This window comes from Camellia sinensis, chromosome 12 (assembly GCF_055761805.1).
Source record: "Camellia sinensis isolate YWXY chromosome 12, ASM5576180v1, whole genome shotgun sequence".
NCBI classification, from domain to species: Eukaryota; Viridiplantae; Streptophyta; class Magnoliopsida; order Ericales; family Theaceae; genus Camellia; species Camellia sinensis.
The window spans coordinates 72,690,340-72,716,176 of record NC_138972.1 but is presented as its reverse complement, the minus strand read 5'-3'; the positions used below and the strand labels follow the sequence as shown (position 1 = coordinate 72,716,176).

General features: G+C 34.5%; 1 protein-coding gene across 6 annotated transcripts; it reads right to left on the bottom strand.

Moving 5' to 3' along the window:
* Positions 1–442: 442 nt before the first annotated feature.
* LOC145804568 (uncharacterized) lies at positions 443–25,712 on the bottom strand. Of its 6 annotated transcripts, none has more exons than XM_082898937.1 (6): positions 25,460–25,712; positions 24,127–24,190; positions 8,365–8,489; positions 7,218–7,310; positions 6,700–6,826; positions 443–524 (listed from the first exon to the last, which is right to left on the bottom strand). In XM_082898937.1, the coding sequence occupies exons 1-5, from the start codon at positions 25,502–25,504 to the stop codon at positions 6,713–6,715; spliced, it is 441 nt and encodes a 146-aa protein (XP_082755063.1). In that variant the 5' UTR covers positions 25,505–25,712; the 3' UTR covers positions 443–524; positions 6,700–6,712. The 6 variants fall into 6 exon arrangements, with proteins under 6 accessions (XP_082755063.1, XP_082755060.1, XP_082755061.1 ...); XM_082898934.1 differs by having other exon boundaries at positions 6,723–6,826; XM_082898935.1 differs by having other exon boundaries at positions 6,700–6,779.
* Positions 25,713–25,837: the final 125 nt, after the last annotated feature.

Below are 25,837 nucleotides of genomic sequence, written 5' to 3'. Positions count from 1 at the left end.
GTATTACAAGATTGATTAATTACAATTCCTATACAATCTATATATAGAAGAAAATGTGGTAGTAGGTGTAGTGGAGGTGATAGTGGGTTAGGTGAAGTGGAGTGTGTGGTGAAGTGGAGGTAGGTGAAGTGGAGTGTGTAGTGGAGTAGGTGAAGGTAAAGATGGGAAATTCTAACAGTACTACTACAAGTAACTAATTTCCTACTCTAAGGTTGCTGCTACCATTTGAACAAACTAAATCGATCGCCGCTTTCTATAAGATTCTCATCTGTGGAATCTGAGCCACTTCCAATTGTGTCATCTGAACTATCATCTGGAAGGAGTTCTATCTTGTCAGCATGCTTAATAATCCAATCAGTGAACTTTGGAGAGGATGCCAACTCAGCCACAGCATGTCAGGTTGATTCCTGGGTGAAATTCTCCCACGTTTTTTTAAAACTTCTTTCTGTTGGGTGTCCTATGGAATGTTGAATAGTAATCCTGTTGATTTCTCATCACCCTCCCAGTTGTCGGAGATATCATTCCTGCAACAGCCAAAACAAACTAATTAAGCATGAATTAAAGGTCTATACCAATGCTATATATAGCATAATTTACATGAGTACCATTGTACTTTATAGACATTTTTGGAAAGAGTGTGCATGAAAGATCCTCAACAAGATTAATCCTCCCAGCCAAAAACCTACTTTGTTCATTTCATTTTTATTATGATTACAATATCATGGTCAAAACCAAACCATGAAGAATGAACAGTAGATCATAGGAGCTCTGAAACTGACACCATATCAGGCAACACAAGCCAATAAATGTCACGAACACAAAATATTTCAAAAGAAACTGAACATTTACCATGCCAAGACAAGCATGAACCCCACTTCTAATATACAAAAAAGAATACTGTTGTAAAGATAAAGATATAAAGAAAGTAGGAACAGTTTTAAAGAAACACTTACACTTCGTTAATCTTTAATTCCCAATTTGTGCAACTACTAATGCACAAATTTGGATAAATATATTAAAAACGTAGACTTATCCCCCATCAAAAAATTTCTTGTTAGATATTGTCATGTCCTAGTGTGTCTACGTCCAATTTTGCAAAAAATTTCACATCATACATCTCATTTAATGCTCCATGCTCCATAAAAACCATCATACAGACTTCATTGGGATAGAGAAACATAATTTTGTGGTAATTCATGCGCCTTGAATTGAAAGGGACTGTCGAATTGCAGGCCTACATTTAACCATCATGTTGCAGTCCAGACAGGTGATGATGTATTCTCAACTCAATTATTTAAATCACTTATAATCTCAATTGAAAGTCAAGATAGAACAAAGTATAAACATTTCAAGATTAAAGCTCATAATCTCAAAATCAACACGACAATTACTTAAAAGTAGAACATGTGTCTTAAAATTAGAGCTAGCACTTACTGAAACTGCTGGCCTAACAAACACATCAGCAATAAATGGCATCAGGTTAAGCAAAGTTTATAAACAAGTCAACACCAGATTACCCACTTTGAACCTAAATGAAATCGGGAATGGTGTGGGCTCACCACCAGACCACGTCATTATCGCCACTACTTATACCTCATCATTTTAGGAATAGATAACCTTATGATCCCTATAAAATTTACTCGAATACATGTTTCTAAGGTAAGGAACACCAAAAATTATCACAAGCCAATCTGAATATAGAATCCCAAACTAAGTTTCATAAGCAGGTCAGCACTGGGTTACTGGCTTTGAACCTAAATGATGTTGGGATGGGTTCGGCCTCACCACCAGACCATTTCAATATCAGTGTCACTTATACCTCATCATTTTAGGCATAGATAACCATATGATCCCTGTGGAGTTTACTCGAATACTCTCTCTTACCAGACCAATTTAACCACAATCTCGGAAACCCAACTAAACACTCTCTCACCACTCTCTCACTCAACCAAACACTACTGCCACCACCATACATTCTGTAATAAACACAGCTACCACAATCTTTTGCTTTCTCTCGTCCAAAAAACCTCCACAACTTCTTACTTTCTTTGTACACATATTTCAAGTGACAGCAATAACCACATACAAGGGGAAAGAAAGAAATTAAAGAGCTATAAAGGGAGGCTAGGAAATCTCTTGAGAGAGGAAACTTGTTTCCTTGTAAACTCATTTCGGGAACGGGCACAGAACTCTCATGAAATTTTGAGAAAAACCTCTAGAAAACATCTCCAAAACAATCCAAGAATTCAAGTACAATTTACTTATGAAAGGAAAAACTCCATCTCAATTTGAATAAGCTTGCGAGAAACTCTTTCAAAAAAGTGTTCTAAAAACTCCCTAGAAATGCACTTCTCATAATTTTTACCATCTTTGTATACTCACAAATACTATTTTTCAACAATAATATATGATTGCTCTAATAAGTTTCCATAGATATTGGGTAGTAGTAGTAGTAGTAGTAGTATTTTAATTGATCCTAAAAATATAAAAATAATTTACATTGCTATTTTTAAGTTCCTTAATAAATTTTTCTTACAAATATCCTATTCAAACTTTACTCCTTTTTTTTATTCAACCTATTCAATCTTTACATCACCTAATGTTTCACATTTTTCATAATATTTTTGGATGAAGTTTCAATTTATGAAAAAACGCTTCCAAACCAATCCAATCTAAGAGTTGTTTCCCAATCTACATCAATTATTTTTTGCCATTTTGCTCTATTGATTACATTCATATCTTTTTTTATGACTATATCCCATGTTAGTTTAAGTCCTCCCCTTCCCCCATCATTTTATTTATAGAAATCATATCACTCTTCCTTGTCGTTGCATCTACATTTCTTCGTTGTAAATGACAAAACCATCTTAATCTATTCTCTCTCAACTTATCTTTCAATCGGTATTACTCCTACGGTACCATTTCAAGAATACATTCATTTCTAATTCTATCTTTCTTAGTCTTACCACACATCCATCTAAGCATCTTCAACTCAACTACACTCATTTTATGGACATGTATTTTAGTTGTCCAATATTTTGTCCCATAAAGCATCATTAGCCTTACAGTTTTTCTACAAAATTCTTCTTTCAATTTTGTTAGAATTCGTCAATCACATAATATGTCAAATGCACTCCCACACTTGAGCCAACCTACTTTAATCCTATGAATCACGTCATTTTCAACCTCACCATCCGTATTAATAATCAAACCTAGGTAATGAAAAGGTTCACTTTGTTATTTCTGATTTTCAATCTTCACTTCTCTATCATTTCTATTTCTATTGTTGCCAAGTCACACTCTGTATATTTAGTTTTATTTTTACTAATTTTAAAACCTTTTAACTTGAGTGCTTCTCTCCATATTTGTAGTTCGGTGTTAATTTCTTTCTCAATTTCATCTAGAACAATATCATCTGCAAACTATCATCCTAAATGTGTTTAGTTAATTCATCCATGACCATGGCAAATAGGTACTGACTCAAACTTGGCCATGATGCAATACCACAATGATTGAGAATTTACTAGTTTCTCCTACAAGTGATTTAATTGTGGTCAATACCCCATTATACACGCGTTTTATTTCATGCATATACCTTTTGGTCACACCCTTTTTCACCAACGCTCACCATATTATATCCTATGAAGCACATATACTTCAAAAAGGGAGACGTATCCATATTATATACATATTGGATACCGATACTCTTTGGATACTCGCCGATACGTATCGGATACTTATTAAAAGTATTGGATACTTCTTAATTATTTTTTCATTAATTTTGGAGCATCAAATACTTAATTTTGAAGTATTGGATACTCCAAGTCACATATTACTCCTAGTACTTTATTTAGTTATTTAAAAAGAAGAACATAGTGAGTTTTTTTTTTTTTTTTGATCGGCAAATGTTAGTGGTTAGTTGTTAGATTAACGCCTATGGGAGAAAATCTCCTCACCCTTGGCAAAACACCTAATGCTTGCACTCCCTTAATTCAAACCCCTAAGGCATGGTGAGAGTTACAATAATATAATTTGTCAAATTGATGTATCCTTATTGTTTCATTCATGTCCTCTATAACTACATAGAAAGTAAAGATTAACAAGAGAATATAACAATAGTAAAATTAAAAAATTAACAAATAAATAAGAAAGTAAACTTGAATACAATATTTTTAATACTGCCAAGGGGAAAGCACAGAAACAAGTTGTGGATTGCTCTGTTATTGTATAAACTTATTAAACTTGATATTAAAATGAAATATTTGCAAGACTTATTGAAAATTTATGAAGTAAACAAATGAAGTAAACAAGCTACTATCTTAAATTAATACCTAATTTTTAAAGATTAGTGTTTTGCATTATAAAATTACAATGTCATCACTCAACATTCTTGAGATTATGTGTAACTCCTACTAATAGTTTTTTTAAAAAACATATTTTTTACAAACGTATTCTAGCCGTACCCATATCATACTTTTTAGGTTTCGTCGTATCGCCATATCCATGTGTCGTATCCATATTTGTGCTTCCTAGATAATATCTCTAGGCACCCTGTCACAAGTTTTTTTTTTTTGATGTAAATCTATAAAAACCATATTTAGATCCTTCATCTTCCCTTCGTACTTCTCTATTAATCTTCTTAGTAAAAATAGTGTTTCCATATTTGATCTACCAAGCGTAAATCCAAACAGATTCTCTAACATTATTGTTATAACTCTCAAGTGATGCTCAATCATTCTCACCAACAATTTTATTGTATTAACTTATCAACTTAATGTCTCTATAATAGTTGCAATTTTGGATATCTCGTTTATTTCTATATATAGGTATTAAAATACTCTCTCTACTCATCAGCCATTTTCCTACGCATTAGAATCTTATTAAAGAATTTTGTTAACCAGACAACTACTTACCTAAGTATTTCCAAGCCTCAATAGGGATACAATCTAATCCTAATGCCTTGCCTTTTTTATCTAATGCCTTGTCTATTTCATCTTCTTTTTTCTTTTTTTTAATGCAAATTCCACCTTAAACTCTCTTAGTTCGATGATAAAACTTGTATTCTCTAGTTCCATCAAGGCTATCATATTCCACTCCTTCCAAGTTTTTAAAATGATTTTCACTTAACAATTTCTCAAAGTATCATTCACTTTTTCTTAATCTTCTCATCCAACCTCCTTATTGATCAACTTATGTCTTAAAATTATTCCCATTTTTATCCTCTTTTACTATGGCTTATATCTCACTATTCAACCACCAAGTATATTTAGATATAGGAGCTTTTCCCTTTGACTCTCCATGGCACTGCTTCCGATATTCTTTCAAAGCATTATGCTATTGTATTCCACCTGTTATTACTAACACCTTTCAAACCCCGCGTTACTTCTTTAAACACTATATCCTCTATTTCTCACTTTTTAGATTTCACGTCTAGTTCATGAGTTTTTAATATATTTCCGCATTGATTTTGCTCTTTATTATTGTATATAATACTATATATTGAATATTGTTAGCCTACTTGGTGCCATTAACTTCCTTTGGAAATAACCTTGAAACCTTTACATTTTCAGTAGTCTATTTTTCTTACAAGAAAATGATGTATCCAACTCTTATTTGACCCATTTTTAAAAGTTATGTGTTTAACCCTCCTTTTTTAAAAAGTTGTTGGTTACTACATGATCAAATGCTACTACAAAATCTAAGATGTTCTCTTCGCCCTCATTTCGATCACCAAAACCATATCCACCATGTATCCACTCGTGCATTTGCTTATATATTCGGACATGACCATTGAAATCTCCACCTATAATTATTCTCTCCTCTACAAATATTTGTTGTGTTAACTCGTCATTGATTCCACAATTTCCTTTTAATATTTTTCTCCAATCCTATTTGGAGTGCGTAGGCACTAATTATACTCTCCAATTACAATTTTAATTAATATTATTATGTAACTTATTCTCATAACTATTACTACCTTATTTTTCAGATGCTTAGCTACACCATTTCTACATTTTTTTTTTTAATAAATAAATTTTATTGAAGAAGAGCATCAAGAAGATGCTAAAGATACAAAAAGGTCCCCATAAAAAGTAGCGCTAGCCAATTACATCATCAAGGAAATCAAAAAAGGTAAACAAATAAAGATCCACACACCCTGACACCCAACCACACAATACTCACAAAAATCTATCTACTAACCAATATTTCTAGCATACAAAATATTGTCCCGAGTTTTTTCTATTTCATTTACTTTCTCAACTACTCACTAAGTTTCTTTTAAGCATGTTATACTTTCCTTCTAATCATAGAATCTACTAATTCCATAGTTTTATCTATTAGTGTTCCCTTTTCCAAGTTGCTAATGTAAACCAACAATCTTGGGCTAATTTCTTTATAGGTGCTCATCCAAGAAAACATAAGGACCTTTTCCTCTTTTTCACGGCACTCAGGCGCTGATGTAGTGATTTTTTGCCTATTTTTCAAAACATGTTGCTTACATAAAACATCCTAGCCCTTGCATGTTCATGTTCATAAGAGATCTGATGGGGAGTTTTACGTGGTAACCATGATGTCAAAGGAAAATAAGAGGGAAATCAAATGCTCTGCAGAAGCTTGAAATCTTTTTAGAAAAAATGTTTCAACAAATAAAACAAATATTAGGGAGAGAAAATGCAGAGTTTAACAGAAGTGTGTAACTTTATCAGGAGAGTCAGACCGACCAGAAGATCTCCTTGGGATGTTCCAGTGTTCCCCGTGCAGCCACCATCCCTAACCTGCTGCGAAATTCAGCACGATTTTGTCTTACATTTGCTTGTCCTCTATTCTGCCAAGGATTCCCATTTGCAGAATAAATTGAATTCCCAAAAGTAATGGTAGAACTACATACAAATAATTAGTTAAGATCTTGCTAAACCAAGCAAACGGAAGATTTTTTAAATCTGTTATATCAACTGAGCAGACCTCTCTTCAATCAATATTCATGACCATTCATATATTAAATCAAGCATACCACCCATTTTGACTAATCCAAAATGGATTTCAGCATCCCAACAGATAAACTCAAAAAGCTAATAAGATCTATTTGTTTTGGATTTAATAAGTTGAATAAATTGAGTTAAGCATCAATTATACGAACATTTATTTGGTACAATAATTACCAGTCTGCCAGCATGATGCAAGGAGAAAGTAGGCGAAAAATGGTACAAGTGACTTACTCTGGACCATTCCACTTGAAGGAAGTGATAAAGAAAGCAGATTGACAAACAAGAAGCTAATGTCCCCATTGCCAAAGGAGTATCAAGAGTACTCTGACAGAAAATAAGAATAAAAAATTTAGAAACAATATACAATTCTGAGAGTAGGAAGAAATTGCAAGAATGCAAAGCAAATTGCACACTGATTTCCGTTTGGTCCAGAGATTTGCAAGTGGAGCATTATCACCAAGGTTCTGAAAAGTGGTTGCGGTCGCCGTAACGATGGCGGTAACGTGGTTGCGGTTGCGGGGTGTAAAGGCCGTAGTGTAACGGTTGCGGTAATCGGAACCGTGAATTTTTTTATTTTTCGCACAATTTGAAAAAAACTTACCGATACGCATATTTTTTTTTCATGATCATATTTATTGGGTTAAAAATAAATATTGATCAATTTTTACAAATCCAATATATTTTATATTTCTAAATCACTATAAACTGAGTTTTTTACATTTTATTTTAATAATTAATGACTTTATATTATACAAAAAATCAATTACTAACTATTATATATAAGATAAACAATGACAAAAGTAAGAGAATAAATAAAAACCTAAATATATATATATATATATACATATTTTAACCATGCCAAATAGATAATGACCACACTTATTATTATTATTATTATTATTATTATTATTATTAAACAATATATAGATAGACACACATAAACAAAATGATTTAGTGATAGCAGCTGAATAGAATAGCATAGTTCTTACAGTTTCAACAAATCAATAATATGTTCTTCATCTTCCCTCTTCTCTCTCTCTATCTGTTGCTCCTCCATTTTCTCTCTTTTATCTTCCCTCTTCTCTCTATCCCTCTTCCCCAATTTTTAGCTTTTTTTGTGTGTTTTTTTGAAAGAAACAGTTTGGAACCGTTACGTAACGGTGCGTAACAGGTCGTTATGACTGCTACGGCACCATTACGACCGCTACGGCAGCCGCTACAGCCGACACACCTGTGAATCTCAATCACACTGCAAAAGCGGCAGTAACGGGTGGCGGTAACCACCAAAACCGTTACGTAACAGCGTTACGTAACAGTTGCGGCCGCTTTTTAAAACCTTGATTATCACACTATTTATTAACATGAACATAATAGCCACCTGGAAGATAAATGTGGGTGCAATAACGTGCATGGCCCATTTCACAAATTGAGCTGCGCCAACATCCATACTTCCATCTTCTAAAATAACAAATTTCCACACCATCCAATACCCTAGGGCAGCTCCTGCAACGACAATCCCCAGTAGTACAAAAATAGAAACCTGTAACCAAACAAGGTGAATAGTTTAAACAAATAAAGGAGGACATAGTTGAAACCTGAATCTGTAATAAAAAATAAAAAAATAAAACGATAATTCTATGGTCTTGCAGTTATGAATCATGTAATTACTTGTGAGGCTTTGTGGTGGTCAAACTTGGGGTGATTGGTTATGAACTTGGTTATGAGGCTTTGTGGCTATGAACAGAAGTGGCCTAGGTTACGAAGCTTTGTGGTGCTTTTTGGTTATGAACCAAATTGGTTATGAATCACTGTGACTAAAATTTTGAGTGCATGCCATATGCACCACTTTTCCTTTTCGAAAAACAATAAAAATGAGATTCAAGTCGTAGTAGAAGAAAATAAATAAATGCTTTAAAAAGTGGCCAAAAAAATTACGAAATTTTTAATAGATGTAAGTGGGCTAACACGGAGGTAATAAGGACAGTTAAAGGTACTAGATGATGCTCTTTATACAAGATTAGACATAATCAATTTCTGTATTATTGATTTTTATTAGATAAAAGAAATGCACTAAATTGAGAGAAGCGATGAAGGTTTCAGCAAGGAGAGTCACTCCTCAGCTATGTTACATAAACTCGGGTACAAGTGTTGGGTGTAGATATGTATCTAGGGGTCGGACTTGACAAACCTCTAAATGAGGGATATGCGGGTACGACTAAAAGTACCCAAAAATTAGACACAGATACATGGATACGGCCAAACATGGATGTTTTAAAAAAATATCAAGTATTTCTCTGATAAAGTTACAACAATTTATGGCTCAGAATGATTACATATTTTTATGATGATGCTACACATTTGTAATTAAAAATATTGAATAATAATATATATAACATTATTAAAAAAAATGAATAATTGATTTTCCACGGATATAAGTTAAATTCCAACTTAATTAGTATTAGGCCAAACATGAGAAGCTCATGTAAAAGCCAGCCAGCCCAATAACCTTATAATTTTTATTATAAGGCCCATTTTATTAACAAACCAAAGTGTATCCTAAATAAGCCCAAATGCACCAAACCCTTCAATATAACCCTAGCAACCATCAACAAAGATGAATACAGAAGATGAAGATGACGAACAACGACGATGATGAGGTCGCAAGCCATGTTTCTCTCCTTTGTTGTTGTCGTGAAAAATAGAAAAGAAAATCAACCGTATCCATCTGTATTTAGCCATATTCACCACCCGTACTCATGTCATGTCGTGTCGTGTCGACATGGGTACCTCGCAAAATACAAAGAGTTCGTGTAACATAGCTCTTTAGTTGGGATGGTCTAAGATTATCCTTGAAGAGGAAGATGATAGAGATGGAGACGGTGACTTCCCGATGCTCAGAGAGAGAAAGCGAAACTTGAATCACTAGGTCAAAATGAAGCACGAGAAGTTAGATTGGTTGTGTGAAGTCCTTAACCAATTGATTGTAGCGAAAGTGAGAAGGATTTTTACGGAAGGATTTTGTGACAAGGTAGTCGTATGGATGTTAGTTCCTTCATATTGAAGGGGGAGGTTCCTTTGCAATTTGGTTCGTAAAGGTAGGAAATAGTGGTCTTCTTGCCAAAGAATAAACGGCATCCTCTTTGAGGGATGTGGCTAAGAAGTTGTCAAAACTCAAGGTGCAGAAGGAACCAGCCAAGGTGAAAGAGGTTGATCCTTTATGCAGGTGCCTAAAATGGTGTATTGGCCACCAAATCAAAGCCCTTATAGACTAAGGTTACAAGGGGAAAAGAAAGTAGTGAATTCTATCTAGAAAACCGTACATTTCTTGGAAAGAGGTTTGACGGGGAGGGTAGTGGACTAGTATAGGGGCATCCCCTCTACAACGAATATGATAATCATCCATGGAAGGTCTCGACCAAAGTTGGGTTTGATGTTAAAGATTTTTTTTATCTATTTTGTTGCCATCAAGAGAGGAGGCGAAAAAGGGCTTTGAATGAAAAAAGTTGAGTTCTTCTGACTAGTGGTCTCTGGTGGGAGAGTGTTATTGTCATGGAAATGGTGATCCAAAGGCGATTTGGTTTTAGTTCCTAGGCTGTCACTACACCTATAGAATGAGGAGGTTGTTAAGGTGTTTGTCGTAGTGTTCTAAAGGTTGACAAAGACACAAGCAAAGATGTCAATAATATCGTTGGGCTAGGCTTCTTGTCAAAGATTACACAAGACAGTTTCTGATGATTCTAATAGTGGACATAAATCCTTGGCTTTTGAGATCCCTCTTTGGATGGAATTGGGGTCTTCAAGTGCATGCTAGTCAAAGGTCTGCATACCATACAATGATTGGAGGATGTCGCGTTGACCAAATCAGGAGGATAATGGAGGGTCACACGCATGGGTTTGCTTGGCAAAAAGGTGTGCATTTTCATCTAGTTCAAATATGAACAGAGAAAAGGACAAGAAAGTGTTATAGGTAAGGGTGTTCACGGGTCAAGTCGGCCCGGGTTGTCCATAACCCGTCACCTGAACCAACTATAAGCCTAGAAAATTTCAGCCAATTAAAAATTGCCACGTACAACAAAGGCCTACAAAATATAGCACAATTATTGGCAAATTAAATCTTGCCACATGTCTAATTGGTCTCAAATCAAGATCTATTGCCATGTGTTAAAATGATGTAGTAAGTCTTTGACTAATCAAATTATGTCATAGTGATGCAGCAAATAAGTTTTTGACTAATCAAATTAAGTTCCTTGTCACATTGAGATGGTCAAGCCAATAAAATTATGGCACACCATTAAAGTGATATTTTGGTGTTTATCTCTAAATAAATCAGAGATAATTATCAAAGAAGTTGAAGTCTATTAAAACTCTCCTCCATCCATTTCTATAAATAGGGGTGACCTCCACCAAAATTTTTCATACAAATTCTACATACATAAATCAAGTTGTAGAGACAAAAATTTACATCAAGCAAGAGAAAGATACACCGGATTCAAGCCTAAAGGCCTGAGGTTTCTTCACCAAAACCAATCATTCTCCATAAAACATAAAGTTCGGAGATTCAAATCAAAGTTCGTCATCAAACTGTACAAATCTATAGTCTTCTTCTACTAAATTGGAGGAGATTCTACAAATCAGATTTGGAAAAAAGCTATCAAGCCCTCAAATCAAAGTTCTACAAATTTGCTATCTTCTTCGCATTACCTGGAGGAGATTTTGCCGCTTAATTCGGGAACAAGCTATCAAACCCTCAAATCAACTTATTGAAGAGAAGAATCAGAGAATTTTCTTTGATTAGAAATTTCATCAGAGATTGTACGCGTTTTATTTTAAATCAATAAATTTATATTTGTTACTCTATTTTTCTGTCTTTATTTTTGCAAACAAGAAATTTGTGTATACACCGGCCATTTTGGATTCCAAAACTGTGACACCCCAAAGAATGCCACGTACCATAATCATATTATTATCCATCCTTGAATACCTTGGGTCAAAATGAATACATTAGCTAGAAAAATTATGTATGTCGGTACTTGATAGAGACCCTAAGTAGCTAAGAAGAATTTGAACATGGAACCTTAAAGTAGGAAATTTAGTAAGTGGAAGAGTTAGAGAATTCCTTTGGACTTGAGAATTGAATGCCTAGATGGTATAGAAAACCTTAAATGAGCAGCTTAATGATCTTAGTTTAATAAGTAGAGTATAATGAGTACTTAAATAAAAAATTAAACGGGATTAGTAAGAGTTAAGAGAGATTAATTAAGCCTAAGAAAAATTAATTAAGTTAATCAAGATTAGGATTTAAACATGATTAATTAAAACAAAGCTTAATTAACTAGGCTAATGAGGTAATTAGTAAACTAATCTAATTAAATCCTACAAAAAGGAGAAAGATGGAGAAGGTTGGAGGATGTTGTGTTCTTGAGAGCTAAGGGAGAAGAACAAGGAAAAAAGAAGGAAAGCAAGGAGAAAATTCAAAGAAAGATTGAATTCAAGCCTAGAAATCCAAGAAAAATAAAAATAAAAATAAAAGGTAAGAAACTCAATCCTCTACCTAGTATTGCTACTCTAATCTAGCTAGAAATTCATTTGAACTAAGATTTGGGAGGATTGAAATGAAGGAAAAATGAGAAAGTTTGGAAGTTAGAAAGGGTTTGAAGGATTTGCAAAGAAAACTATGTTTTGATTTGTTCAAGCCTTGAATTCATTGCATATGAATATTTTTCTATCAAACCCCCATCATTTATTCACGTTTTAAAACATCAAACATCCTGTTTTGAAGGATTGAAATGAAGAAAATGAGAAAAGGCTTGAAAAGAAATCAAGTTAAGAGGTTCTTGAATTAAAGCATGTTTAAGAATGGTTTAACCTTAGATTCATGCATTCCAATGGTTTTCATGAACCTTGCATCATATTTTCATGCCTTAGTAAATCAAATATCAAGTTTTGAGGTTTTAGGATGAAGAAAACGGAATTAGAACACCAAGAACATGCACCTGACTTGAATTCTGCTTGCTGGGTGCTCGAGCAGCCATCATCGGGCACACGACCACATAGAACGCAATCTGCCCCACCTTGACCAAACACTCGAGTGGCCTAGGCCACTGCTTGAGTGGCCAAGCCACCACATGAGCAGCTAGGATGGGCGCACAAGCGGCCAGCCCTATTTCAGCTCATACCTTGCAAATTCAAATAACATATCTCTTTCATCCGGACTCGGTTTTAGGTGATTTTTGAGTCTAAATTCAAGCCCGGAAGTCTAGTTTCCAATGGTGGTGGTCTCACATCCAAATTCTAAGTATACATAAAGATATGTTTAAATTAGTGAAGGCTGCTTACTTTTTTCCTAACCGTTTCATGCTAATTCCTCTCCTAACTTAGTTTCCTTTCATTTCTTGCTTCTTCCTTAAACCTTAAATATGTAAACATGATGGGTATGTTTGGTTTGATTTTGAGAGAGTAGTTTTTAAAAATTGTTTTGGGGAGAGTTTAAATTTTTTTTTTGGTTTGTTTGGTTGTGTATTTTGAAAATAGTTTTGGAGTTTAGGAGTTTGGAATGATTTGATATTTTGTTGTAATTGAGTAGATGTGTGTGAGAGAAAAAGTGATTGAGAAGGAAAGAGGAGAGAGAAAAAGTGATTGATTGATGTGTAAGAGAGAGAAAGTGATTTTGGAAATTGTTTTGAAAAAATTACAAACCAAACAAGTTTTTAAGAAAAATTTTCCCAAAATCACTCTACAAAGCCAAGCCAAACCAAACATACCCAATATTTTTCTAATGCTTAGTATATGAAATTGATGTAGAATACTTAGGACCCTTTAGCATACGTCTTTGACACCCTTCAACATTCTTCAGGCCTTAATCACCTAGGATGCTTCTAGGCATGCATTTGACACTTGTTTGACACTTGATATAGACTTGGACTAAGCCTAGAAATACTTTGAACAATCTAAGAAAATAAATAAGAAATATTAAAGTAAGTTTAGACACTTGAATTGAAGTAGGAGCTTGTAAGTTGAATTGTGTTCAATGTCTTGTGTGTGTTCTATGTAGGTCAAGCACTCGGAGGAGGAAACCCTTTGTTCAATGAGCCATTTGTGAGTAGTAATGTAGTAAAGTTACGTTTCTTAAAATTATGATTTGAAATGCAAAAGTATGGTATGTTTAAGAAAGGTATGATATTGTTTTGCTATGAATGAACATCATATATTTTTGAATCATGTATAAGATGACATCTTCAAACAAGTTTGTTATTGGGAATCATGCCAATAACCTCTAGCTAACCGAGCTCCTCTAGCCACCTGTTATGGATTCTTGACTCGAAATGCCTTGGAATGTTCATCAATATGTATATGTTTGCAAGATAAGCATGTTTTTCCTTGACAAAGTTATATTATGTTCAAAATAGTGATTGTATTACTATCCACTGGGCAATGGCTCACCCCTCTCCCTTATATATATATATGTAGGTGACAAAGAGTTCAAGTATAAAGAGAAGTTGGTTAGAAGCCAGTCTTATATGCTTGTGCTGGATTTGTAAAGTTATGTTATAAGTGTTGTATTTTGTTTTATCGGTTAAGTCATGTAATAATGAAGATAATATTTCAAGGAAAATGTATGCTTTCATTTCATTTAGTTATGCACTAATCTAAATGGATGTTTCAAGTGGACTCAATATAAACAAATAATGGTTTCCGCACTCTGAAATAGAACTTTTGCCCTAGTTATTTTAAGAGTCCAACTTGCTTTGGTCTGGTTAGAACTTTCGCAGTCAAGGACTACTGGATGATCACTACACCATCCTCTTTGGGGCGGGTTGAACTAATATTCTTCCTCCTGTTTAAATGTCGGTTTCGATCAGCTTCAATGCCCGCATACTCTCTCTGCACATACGTAGATCTAAGAAAAATAAAAAGAGTTGAGCAGTAGCACTGTTTGATCTGATCCAAATCAACCTCAACCATTTGATGAATACATAAAAATCACAAATTAGAGAGGGAGAGCAGTGATGGAGATCTGAGTGTAGGGAATTTCAAAGGGAGGATTTAAAAATAATTCAAAGAACACCAAGTCAATATGCTTCAATACCTTAGTTTCTACAAGTACAACATTTAGGTTCTTCCTTATGATTGCATCGTTGATAGAGAGAAAGAGAGAGAGAGAGAGAGAGAGAGAGAGAAAGAGATGAGATACAGGTTAGAGAGAGATTGTGTATGTGTTAGACGTAGAAAGAGAATGAAAAAGAGAAAAAAATTAAGCAAAACTATCAAAGGAGAGAGAGAGAGAGAGATTTCAAATACTACAAGTCATTTGAGAAGAAAGAGAGAGAATTAAATAATACCATTTAAGAAGAAAAAGAGAATGATAGATTTTAAATGAGTTGATTGAGAAGAAAGAGAAACAGTAAAGTCATTTAAGAAGAAAGAGAATGAAATAGTATTTAAAAATTAAGAAGATAAGATGGATGTCAGATTAAGAAGTAAAAAGATAGTATAATCTCAGTTTCCAAGGACACAATGGCACATGTAATGAATATCCTACATACATATACATAAATCAGACGGTTCAGGTGCAATCGTTGTTTTTTTTTTCACATTCCGAGGGCCAACCGAAAATATAAAAAATCTACACTTCCAACCCACTACCGACCATGCAACTTCACGAAACTGTCCATAGCATGTCGGGTCATGTCGGGTCGGATCAGTTTGGTCGGGTACATGGGGTAAGTCCCATAGCTATAGGCTATGTTACACAGACTCTGGTGCGGATATCGGGTGCGGGTACGTATCTAGGGGTCGAGTACTTCAAAATTAAAAATTGAGAATACATGGATATGGATCCAAACGAGGATATGGGTACGGGGATACGTTAAATATTTAACTTTTAAAATATATTTATTATATAAAGATAAGTTAAATAGTTATTTTTTAAATATATTTATTATTTTTATCTTATGTATTACTTTTATTGATAATTTTTTTAATTTATCTATATATATATTTTTTTTACTTTTAATTGACATATATTATAAATAACAAAAATATAATAAATAAGGAATAACAAATTATGTTAAAATAAATATAAAATAGATAATGTATTTTATAGATTTTATTATATATTATTTAATTAAATTTATTATTATATAATTGATAGGTAGATGGTAGCTTTTTTGACTTTTGATTGGTAGGTGAAAAGGTGAAAATTTATTAACTTGTTGGTTGGTGACAACTTTCAATATGGAAGACAAGGAGTTAATATATTATTTATGATATAATTTATATTATATATTATTTATGGTAAATTATATTATATACATTATTTATGACATAAATTATATTATATTATACATTATTTATATAATAGGCGCCAATTAAAAAGAAGAAAGAAGAGAAGATGGTCAAGAGAAGAATACAGAGAGAAGGAAGAGACGACGTTGATTGAAACAGAGAAGAGAGAGATGAAGCTGATCGAGAGCGAGAGAAGAGATAGAAGAAGAGAACAATCCAGCGTGAGAGTGAGAGAGAGAAGAAGACAGTTCGAAAGAAGAAGACCGAAGCCCTAATCGCAAGATCGAAGCCCTAATCACAGTTTTCGTAGCCCTAATCCCAAGTATGCCATCTTTCTTCTTACTTCCATATGCCATATCTACTTCTTCCATGCCGTATCCACTTCTTCCATGCCGTATCCCGTCTGTATCCTGTACCTGTACCCGTGTTGTGTCGTATCGACACGGGTACTTCGCCAAAACTGACGAGTCCGTGTAATGTAGGCTATAGGACAGGTGCATGCAGAGAAATGTGCCACATTGCCTAGGCAAAAAGGCAGTGGGTGTGGGAAATCCCAACCATTTCAACTCTTGAGTAACTATTGGGTTAAGGCAAGAGTAGGTGTGTTCAGGAGTTGGATTGGTTCGTCATACAAACTGGTCCTTTCAGGTGGGAAGCATAAGCATCCGCCTTTGTCGAACACTCGGAGGAAACAAACTGGACAAAATGTGTCATTTGTATTGCAATCGGTTTCGGGCAGGTCTATTGGGTAGTTCATTTGTGTCTATTTTTTTCTTGCAATCAACCACAACCCTAAGAAAAAAAACAATTGTACAAGCAAGGAAGATTGAAGAGGGAAAGGGGGTGAGAGATGAGACTGCGAAGATTGGATAGTGGAGACTAGAGGGAGATTGAAGAGTGATAGACGGGATGACGGTACGACAGATCAGCGAAAAAGAGTGAATACCATCTTCGCCTCCATCTTATCACAGCTTGCCGCTACCTCCATCTTGCACCAACTTGGCCTACAATTGTTTGGTATTCATGATGCAACAAGACGGAGAGAAGAGAAACCGTGAGAGATTGCATATTGTCAAAAGATTTTGAGAGACTAAAAGCGATGATCTTCAATCATCAAATCATGGCTTCCGAAGGAGAGAATTAAAGACATAAACACAGAAAAAAGTGACTCTAAGTGATATGATGGGAGAGAGAGAAGACTCACATATGGTAGGTTTAGTCTTTAGAGATAAGATATTATGATAAGGAAAGTGACTCAAGAGCCAATACCAACATAACACATGTAGATGCAATATGCTAAGTAAATGCATTAGTCGGTTCGGGTGGCGGATTTTTGGACAGTAGACTCGACATCCGATCGGTTGATTTAAAAAATTAACTTCACCCACAAACCGTAACTAATTTCAAAACCATCTGATGATGCTCAAGTCGGGTCATTCGGGTTGAACGATTTGGATAATTTTTTGAACATTCTACACAAGAGGATAGACTTTGTACTAGGCTAGCTCCTGATGGGATGAGAAAAAGTGGTTTGTTTTATCCGAGCTAGGAATAGAAAGGCCGCAACCGTTACATAACGCTGTGACGTAACGGTTGTGGTGGTTATCGCCACCCATTATGGCCATTATAGCGGTGTTACAGAAATTCACACGTGTAACGGCCGTTTCGGTGTTATGTAACGGTCTGTTAGACACCGTTACACCCTTTTACAATATTCTGAATAGCTTTCTTTCCTCAAAAAAAAACAAAAGCTTACAAAAAAATAATAAATACTCAAGTGATTCAAGCCCAAAGAAAAAATTTTATATGAATTTTTTTTTCTTTATAATTTTTTTTTAATTTATGACACAATTTTTATTTTATAATCTTTTCATTTAATAACTATGAATATTTTTTATTCAGTTAGATCAGGTATTGGTAAAAGATAATTTGTAGACATTTAAAATCAATTATTCTTAAAATCATTAGCTATTGAAATAAAATGTAAAAAGCTCATTTTATAGTGAAATATATTGTATCATACTTAAAAATTAACAAAAATTGATCAAAATTTATTTTAAACCCCAATAAATGTGATTCTGAAAAAAATAAAATAAAAAATATGCGTATCAGTAAGTTTTCTTCAAATTGTGCGAAAAATTTAAAAAAAATCACGGTTCCAGTTACTACAACCGTTACGCTACGGCCTTTACACCCCGCAACCGCTACCGCGTCACCGTAACTGTTATGGCGTCTGCAACCACTTTTTAAAACCTTGGTTACACACTATCCCAACAATCAAGCCCTACTCATGGTTGAAGACATAGAGTTGCATTTTGTCAAAATGGTCCTTAGTGCCATCAAGCTTTGGTGTGTTTGCTTTCAGGGGCTTATTCTTTTGATCCTAGACTTGTGAAAAGCGTCGGACCTTATTCTTCTAGATGATCACCCCCTGTTATATGGTCATTTTTAAGCTCTATGGAGCATCTTTGGTGGTTGTGAAAAGGAGGTGGTCTTTGTTCTTAGAAGGGGAAGCTCTGATTGCCAAGAAATGTATGCTCGAGAAGGAACAAAAGAGGGAGATGCCTTAAGACATGAGTGGAGCAATACAAAAGCTTTGAATAATACAAAAGGTGGGAGATGATTAGAGTTGATTGTTCAAAAGAGGGTTTGCAAGTCTCTTATGGACAACAAGTAGGTAAGTTCCATAGCATTGGATGAAACTATAAAGTATAGGTACTTTAACAAACACACCATACAAGTATCGCGTACTGGTACTTTGCATTCTTATTCGGCATATCAGGTACACAAGACACATATCTAAATTTTTCTTCTTAATTTTTGTCGTTCCCTAGAGGTACCTAGTATATACCGAAGCCATACTGAAGCCGGAATAGTATTTTCTTTTATACAAAGGTGAGTTTAGTTGCATTGGATTTTTTCATGTGTTGATTTTAAAATTAAGCTTTGGTTTGTTAGTTATTTAAAACAATGACATTTAATTTTGCTTTACACCTTACTTTTGGTATTAAATGTAAATTGTAGGTTGTATCTTAACTAACTAAACCATTTAACTAATTTTTGCACAACTCTAAATTAAAAATAAATTTTTTTCACTAATGTACCTAGCTAGACCCTTGCTTTACTTTTTTTAGATTTTATCATATTGACGTACCCGTACACATGCTTCATAGGGTGGAAGACACAAGGTAAGATACCTTAAGGTATAGTATTAAGGCTGGAGTCTCAAGTCTCTATTCCTTGTCTTTTGTCCAGTGTAATGTGAGAGAACAAGGATGTTGTGGTAATTTTTTATTGGACTTCAGTGGCTATTAGGGGGGATTATTTTTGTCCAAGAAGCACGGGTGGAGTGTGTTCAAGGGGCTAAATTTGTTCGCAATGTATTCTTCTTTAATTAGGAATGTTTTCTTGTTGTTTCTTTTCATACAACACATGTACTTGCATTTCTTTTTTTTTTTTTCTAATCTCAGGGAAACTGTATTCTTCTTTGATTATTTTCCACTCTTTTACTGACAATGAGTATAATGGCAGCCAGAAAAGTTGCTACGAGAACATAAAACTTTAAGGATCATGTTGATGGATAGGAAGAGTTGCTTGTCAACAATTTATCATGGTACTAAAGCAGGTAATAGATCATGTCTTTGAACCTCAACACCTACCCAATAATTATGATACTTGCACCTCTTTGGCCTGGTTTTGGAGGAGAGTTTGGCCACATGTGAGGGGCTTGTTGAGGATATAGTTTATAAATAGTGAAGTCACCACTTTCTCTAACAGTTTAAGCTTTTTGATGAGTTAACATTCATCAAATCATTTTGTTGAGTTTTAGTTAAAGGTTTGCACAATAGAAATTTGTCATACTTAAAAAGAGGGGTATGGTTTAGAATATATATAATCTATATGATGTAGTATAATAAATAAGCTTAAGTGTTTGTTAAATAGCTTATTAGTTTTAGTATATAAATAGGTGATGTAATACCCATTGTACTTAGTTTTGGAATAAAGAATATACATTGTGATTGGAGTAGAGCTTAGTTTCTCTCTCTAGCCCTTAGGGGTTTTACCCCTAATTGGGGCATTTATCAAATTGAGAGAGAGAAGACAAATGCCCCAATTAGGGGTAAAACCCCTAAGGGCTAGAGAGATAAACTAAGCTCTACTCCAATCACAATGTATATTCTTTATTCCAAAACTAAGTACAATGGATATTACATCACCTGTTTATATACTATAACTAATAAGCTATTTAACAAACACTAGTCTATTTATTATACTACATCATACTCTCCCTCTTTAAGAAACTTGTCCTCAAGTTTAAGTAGCAACTAAGTAAACTCAATGTAATACTACTCATGTAACGATATGTAAGGAATAGGTGCTGCATTTCCGTGCTCAAGAACAAACATGATTCTCTCAACTTAGCCGTCTGCAAATACATTGAACTTCATCCTTGCATCTTTGGCTCAACAACCATAGGTGTGTGATAATTGCCAAAATGTATACATTTAGGCCCCTTAAAGTATACTTGTTAGGTCCTTTAATCGTTGTTACTTGATGATTTTAATATGCTGTATATGTGCAGGTCATTCAAGTTATGAGTAGAAATTGGACTTAATTTCATATTTCAAATCCGAGACCAAGCTCCAACTCAGCTCTAAAGGCCTAGAAGAATCTAAATAATTTTAATCAAGCAATAAAAGCCCAACCCATGAGATTTGAAGAAAGAAAAGTTAAAATTGTTACAATCCCGCTATAGAAGTCACTCTGCACAGCCTTCAGTATTTTGGGTGTATCTCGCTCGTCCACTAGTAGATTTAATTGATTCAAGCGGCATTGGAAAGATAACTCAAAGGGCTACGATTTTGTGTGAAATACGAATTTTCAAATTCTGACTTTTAATAGGTCAAAACAGGCCAACAAGATGAGCCTAAAAAGCTGGGAATAATTACATCCGAATTTTCCTTTCATTTTGGGAAATTTTAGCCTCTTAGGTATTACTTACAAGGCTCCTAATGTCCATAAATATGAAACCCTATTCATGATTAGGGTTGTTCTTGATTTTAGAGAGAGAAGGCGGAGGCTATGGAGCTCTCCTCTTAGGGTTTGGATGAAACTCTAGTCAAGTAACAATGTTTTGTAATTAGTCTAGGGTTTTTATTATTGATTCAACAGTCGTATAAGATTAAGGCTTTTCTAAATTATTACTTCGTTTTGAATCTTTCTATCTGGCACATGTTCTTAATTTTCTGTGATTCAAATTGCATACTTATACAACGGTTTTCATTGATTTGCTTTAATCCGGTAAAGATAGTCCATACTAGGAGAGACAATTCGTGCTAACACTAGATAGTCTATGCTATAGTTGTTAAACTGCCAATTATCCTCTAGACGACACTGTTGAGACTTGTAGTCACCAACAGATCATAGTTGAGTTGAATAATAAATCTATAAACTGTTACAGTTTATTGATTACAAGGTTATGGTGGATTCGAAACCTTGAGTCTCTTCTATTTGGTTGATACTAGTTTAATTATATTTATTTGTTTAATTTAATTAAGCTCATACAAAATTCTTATTTTCTACTTTTGAATTGATTTAAGAATTAATTTGAAATTTAAACAACTTAGCCTTTTAGTCTCTGTGGATTGATACCCGAACTAAACCACTATTCTATTGAATTAAGGTCTTAGTAAGGATTTATTTTTCGTGTGCAAAACGACCTACTAGTGTGTCCATATCCTCTCGCTAAAAAACTCAGATAGACCCCCATTTCCAAACCCCTTCACCTCTAACCTACATACTCATGCAGAAGAGTACTCATTCTGTCGGAATGAGACCAATGGTTGGCAAATGACATCTTCGAAAGCAAAGCTGAGAAGATTGACAAAATGATAGGATGGACGATGTATCCACTAGGCAAAACCGTGAGAGTAGTTGATCACGAGCTGAAATTCGGCATTGCAAGCAAGCTACTCAACTCAAAACAACTTCCTAAAGAGGTATGAAAGAGTCCTAACGACAAGCTTCAAATAATTTCTTTGAAGCTGTCAAAAATTTCAATGGTGACTTGCGATGTGACAAGTCATCCACTCATTTGCTTCAACTCACCCTTTCGATAATGAATTTTGATTTGGATTAGCATCAGTGTCCCTTCCAATTGAGAACTTCATCTCGGTTTCTTTACCCAAAGTCAGAACATAAGCTCTACCACGACCATCTCAATGACCTCGATCCCGATTACCCATAACCAAACAACCCAATATGACCCACAAACAGTCTAGATATGCCAATTACAAAGATCACAGTTTCAAACCCAATTTCACAATTGAGGACAACTCAATACAATATCCATTCACAGTTATATGTAGCATCAAATAATCAAGATCCAATCCAAGAACAAGAATCAAGAATAAGATAACTACATTGCGAATTGATTTAGGACAGTTCAATTAAGAAGAAAACTGAGTCAAACATACCGAAATTGAATTGAGTCATGTCGATCAACTTGAAAAACAGAACTAGGTCAGATTTTGAATCACTTTTGAACTATGAGATCAAATCTTTGAGTTGATTTTTTTGGTAATCTGCCGTCACAACTTCAAAAGAAGACAAGTTCATTACTCCTAACTTCAACTCGTTGTGTAGGGTTGAATAGCAACTTGCAATTGATTGTCGAAGTCGACTCACAACTTCAAACCCAAGACGTATAATCGAAGTGGTATAGGGAGTCCAAGGGAGTTGGTTCACGAAAAGTTGTGATACCTGATTCTGCAACGAACTAGAGTCGAAGGACCAAACCCAGATCAAATCTCGTCTTGCAAGTTAGATCGCAAGGCCAAACTAAAATCGCAAGACCAGCTCGAATTTGAAGTTTGCAAACTTGACTCAATAAGAGGTTTCAAGAACTCCAACGAACACAAACCCGAATCAAAGAGCTCGGTTGCAATCGCAATGAACAATAGCAACTTCGAGTTTGCAATGGGTCTTCAACTTCGACTTCAAAGAGATTCTAGGTTTGAACTTCGAACCAGATGCGACCCAGAACAGTTGAACAAAAAAAAATCCCTCTTTCATCCAGTGGAGTCGACGAAGCAATCTAGTCAGATCGCAATTTCCATTTCGACTTCAGAAAGAGATGGTTATTCCCTGGTTTCCTAACATATTCAAACAAATGAAAGGCTTTGAACTGAGATCTGAACTTGAACGAAGGCTTCAAAATCTTGCTGCGATGTTGAATCACCAGCGCGAACGGTCCAAATGCAAGTCGCGACTACCAAATCTCGAGTCAACTCTTGATTGTGATGTCAACTCTATGGCTTCGGATCAAATTGATCACACTTGTGATAGCAACTTCTAGTGAGATAATTTGGGGTTCACACCCAAGAATTAGGGTTTAGATCCAGAGTCAAGTATGTTGCTCCTTTCTAATTGACGAGTTGTATGTACAATTAGAAACAATGAAGTACAAGATCTTATGCTCTAATACCAAATAATGAAATCCAAATGCCAAATCAAGATCAAATTGAGAAAGAGAAGACAAATGCCCCAATTAGGGTAAAACCCCAAGGGCTAGAGATAAAAACTAAGCTCTACTCCAATCACAATATATATTCTTTATTTCGAAACTAAGTACAATGGGTATTATATCACCTATTTATATACTACAACTACTAAGTTATTTAACAAACAGTTAATCTATTTATTATACTACTAACAAGAATTGAATTGACCAACATTGAAAAGTGATGTAACAAGAAGGAACCAGTTCCAAGCTAACATCAAACGCAAGTCAATTCCATAAGATATTAAACACCAAAAAAAAAAAAAAAAATCCTTAAAGCAAAAAAGCACTTACCACTGATCCATATAAAGTGAGGTAGAAGACATTTTCCCCCCCCAGTTGGTAATAATTTCATCCCCTAAACCAATTTCAGCAGCAGACCAATGAGATATTTCATCCAAAAATTCAGAAGCAGCATATGAAACTCGGAAGTAAAATGTTTTATAAAATTATAGCCCTTGCATATAAAATGATAGTAAACCCATGCTCCAACAGATGTAGCACTAGAAGAACGACAAAGAAGGAGAAAGAGGAAGAGAAGAGAAGTAAGAAGAATATGAAGAGAGGAGAGAAAATGGAAATAGTTCCAAAGCAAAATCAAATATATTCAATAATCAATATCCAAATCAAATCCGGAAATTCATCACACCAAATCAAACTAATAAGAAGAATCAAATATATTCCCCATCACCAACAATTCAGCCAGTAATAAAAACTCAATTGAAGAATAATGAATCTAACACAAGTCATAATGCTAAGTTTTCCTCTCATAAGAAGGGTAACTAGGCCTTTATGTAGGAGGATTATTCCGCATTGAATGCTAATTGAAAATTGAGAGTTGTATTTGAGTATTTTAAGGTTTGTTTTATTTTCTGTGTGGTTTATTCTCTGTCTTCGCTATTACTATTCTTCTTTTCCGGTTGTTCTACATCACTTAGCCCCAAATAACTGGCTTCAGGTACATGAATTTGTTTTCTCCCATCCACTCTATTCCAATCCATATTCTTAATTAAGTCTGAAGCAATCATGTAATTTGTTTTGATAATTCCCATCGTATGCCACTCTTGTCCTTCCTCTCTTCTTTTTGGCACCATGGACCTAGATCAGATCCCTCCTTACAGGAACATTAATTGGTCAAAGTTAAACAACTATTACTCATTGTATCTTCAAGAAGTGCCGCTCTAAATTATGCAATAAAAAGACAAGAAGACTTTTCCATCCTCTTCATCATTTAATTCTAAAGCTGGAGAAGGACAAAAATCTAAGCCCTGTTTTTATTTCTTATCAGTTCTTCTCCTTTGGAGAGACCATGAAAATATAAAATCCACAGAGGTTATAACGTTTTTTGGTTGTTATGGATGATATCACCAATATTACCAGTGAATGCCTGTATTTTCTACAACCAGATTTTTGTCAAAGGTTGCAGAGGTTTCATGTTGAAAACATTTCAAGATTTCTGTACAACTAAACAGGCCAACAACATTGATTTTTGTTATGTGATAGAAGTTGAAACCTTACAAAGAATAGTAGGCACCACATGAGAATATAGAGCAAAATAAAAGGCAACAGATTTTTTTTTTCTTTAAAAAAAAGAGACTACTATATAATGCACATCAAATCCAAATACCTGAAAAAGAAGGATAATAATGACAAGAAAAACTCCAATAGCCATTGAACTGCTGCTGGCCACTGGTGCCAACAGCAATAAAACAAAACCTCAAGCAAGACAAAAGAGACGCCATCTTTGAAACTCTGAACAAACCACAAAAATAGATAAATTAAACCCAATCACCAGGAGACATTATCATCGTCGCCGTTCGTCATCTCCGTCTTCTGTAATCATCATCGTTTGATGGCTGATTAAAGGGTTTGCTGCATTTGGGCTTATTTAGGATCCACTTTGCTCTGTTAATAAAATGGGCCTTGTAATAAATAATGCTATTGGGCTGGCTGGCTTTTACATGAGCTTCACATGTTTTGGCCTAATACTAATTAAGGAGATGGA

What these genes read in the sequence shown, in the direction of transcription:
- LOC145804568 (XM_082898934.1), bottom strand. Translation starts at nt 25,504, where the DNA reads ATGGCTATTGGAGTTTTTCTTGTCATTATTATCCTTCTTTTTCAG. An exon ending in CACCCACATTTATCTTCCAG is followed by an intron (nt 7,311 to 8,364) that starts GTGGCTATTATG and finishes ATTTTCTGTCAG; the next exon opens with AGTACTCTTGATACTCCTTT. An exon ending in CATCCCAAGGAGATCTTCTG is followed by an intron (nt 525 to 6,722) that starts GTCGGTCTGACT and finishes TGGCTGTTGCAG; the next exon opens with GAATGATATCTCCGACAACT.